Here is a 2,500-nt window from a genome sequence, read left to right on the forward strand (position 1 = left end):
GACCCACCGCAGCGGCGGGTGGGCGGCTGGTGAAGAGAGCCCCCCCCCCCCCCTCCCCCAGACCCTCCTGCCCCCTACTGTACGCTGCCGTCTGACAGCCCAGCGTTCTCTGAAGAAGGTCCGCCGGGTTCCAGAAGAGGTTTCTACTACACATAATAGGACTAGTATGGGCAAGTACTACTTGACTAGTACTACTTGACGGGCAGACACAAAGAGCTCGAGAGTCCAGACGATAATAGCACAACGAGACGCGCCACAAGGGCTCCGTCGCGCTGTAATCGATGTTGAGATTTCTTTTTTTTTTTTTACCCTAATATAAAGACAGACACGATAAGGGGGAGCATTTCGTTTTATTCGGCTCTGCAGCAGTGGTCGAGCCGGAGAGAATTTGGAGTCGATATATGTGTGCGACCTGGCGTGTTAGTAACAAAACAAAACGAAAGACCAATGCTGAGTTCCAATGTCCATACTTCCATGAGTACACTCGCACGTAGTACGCTATCCGCACTGACTAAGTGCTCTGATTTTCAGATGTCAGCATCGTTCCAAATCGAATACTTGGACTACCTGGAAATTACGATTGCGACTGCCGCCGTGGCTCCTCCCCCGCAAAAAAACATCCCACTGTGAACGGTGAACTCTTTACGCATAGCAGCTATAAAAAGCTATAAAAGCTACAAAATAACTCAATTAATGCAGGCTATGTGGAAAATGTGCCGATGTTGGCTCAGCCCGGCGCCGCCTTTTCCGCTACGTACGGTTTGACCGTTTTGAGTACACCATCCGGGTCCTTTAGGTACACTTCTTTTCGCCCCGATCTGAATTGGAACGCCCTACCTACTCAAACTAAGCATAGTGAGTGCGGACAGTATGGATGTTGGAACACAGCACGAGAGAGAAACAGAGAGGTCTGACATCCCAGCGTTCTCTGAAGAGAGGTCCAGAATAGGTTTCTACTACACATAGTACGTGGGAGGTTTGATCTTGGCTGTTAAAGGCGCTGAAAGCGATATTTATTAATTAAAGTGTTAATTATCTCTCTTTATTCCGACGAGGCGTCGACAGAGTGTTGAGTCACTGACGCGGGTCTGACCGGGGTCTCTGGTTACCCAGCGTCCCACGTCATCCAATCAGGAGAGAGAACCCCACACAAAAAGGGGGGGGGGGGGGGAGGCGGGCCTCGCTGCGTGTTCACAGGCAGTCGACAGGATTACAGTGTTGACTGACTTGACTGTGCGGAGGAACGGCGCACCCCCCCCCCCCCACGAAGATACCGACTCCTGAGGAACGGCTTACACCGCAGAAGGCTGAGCGGAGAGAGAGAGAGAGAGAAAAAGAAAAAAAGGAGAATAGAGAAAAAAGAAAAAGAAATAAGAAAATCTGGCAGGGAGAGAGAGAGAGAGAGAGAGAGAGAGAGAGAGAGAGACGAGAGGCGTGCAAGAGAGAGGCGCGTTTGTGCTGACGTGGAGAGCAGGGAGGAAGAGGGGGGTGGAGAGCGAACTACAAAAGAAGCGAAAGTTAGCCGAAACGACGGCATTCGCTTACGCCGCCGTTTAAGCGCTAAAGTCGTAAACGAAAAATAAAAAAGCTAAAAAGCGATTAGGGGCTCGTGGCGAGGCGGAGGGGGGGGATGTGACGGTGGGACGGGCTGGAGGGAACACAAGGTTAGACGGGCGTTATTGAGGTGGGAGGGCTCCTAGGCAGGAGATGGTGTTTTTCCTCCATGATGACAATGTCCTTAACCCTGCTTAATGTCAGCAGGCACTGGTAGCCCTAGGACCCACACACACACACACACACACACACACACAGACACACACAGACACACGCACGCACACACACACACACACACACCTCGGTAAGACATTGAGATGGGAGACACGGTATGGGAACAATGTATAAACCGCACATGGTGACACAAACGTGGGGAGTGGAGGCGGACCGGAGGGCGCTACGTACTGACCCAGGTCAGGATGGAGAAGAAGCAGAAGGCAATGGTTGCCCTGGCGGCGTCGGAGCCCTGGGCCAATGGCAGCTCTTCTGGAGACGTGGCCTGCCACTGATTGGCCAGAAAGCAGAAGCCAACAAACCAAAGAAAGCTGGCCAGACCTGAGAGCAGGAGAACATGAAGCCACACGTCGGTTTAGGTAGAAACAACAAAGTAGAAAGTATCATGAAAATAGAGGTAAAGCTAGGGTACCAAATGTGTGCGTTTACGTGTGTGTTTGTAAGAGTGTGTGTATGAGTGTGTGTATGAGCGTGAGTGGTTGTGTGTGTGTGTGTGTATGTGTAAATATGAGTCTGACCAGGTGTGTGTGTATGTGTAAATATGAGTCTGACCAGGTGTGTGTGTGTGTGTGTTTGTGTGTCTGTGTGTTTTTGTATGTAAGATTGTAAGTGTGTGTGTGTTTGTGCGAGTGATTGTGTGTGTGTGTGTGTGTGTGTGTGTGTGTGTGTGTGTGTGTGTGTGTGTGTGTGTGCGTGCATACTTGTGTGCGTG

At 51.0% G+C, this 2,500-nt stretch overlaps 1 protein-coding gene across 2 annotated transcripts in view; it reads right to left on the reverse strand.

The window, feature by feature from the left end:
• Positions 1-2,500, reverse strand: part of LOC311340123 (synaptogyrin-3-like) — a gene marked incomplete at its 3' end in the record, with an annotated part of 6,119 nt that overhangs the window by 2,127 nt on the left and 1,492 nt on the right. Inside the window, exons 3-4 of one of the 2 annotated variants that reach the window (XM_084464989.1) lie at positions 1,964-2,109; positions 1,430-1,773 (exon numbers count right to left, since the gene is read on the reverse strand). In XM_084464989.1, coding sequence (XP_084321115.1) covers positions 1,666-1,773; positions 1,964-2,109 — 254 coding nt within the window. Of the gene's footprint in view, positions 1-1,429; positions 1,774-1,963; positions 2,110-2,500 lie in introns of those variants that run through there. The other variant, XM_084464988.1, reaches the window with a different exon arrangement.

Source organism: Micromesistius poutassou (assembly GCF_964030765.1).
Source record: "Micromesistius poutassou genome assembly, chromosome: 3".
NCBI lineage: Eukaryota > Metazoa > Chordata > Actinopteri > Gadiformes > Gadidae > Micromesistius > Micromesistius poutassou.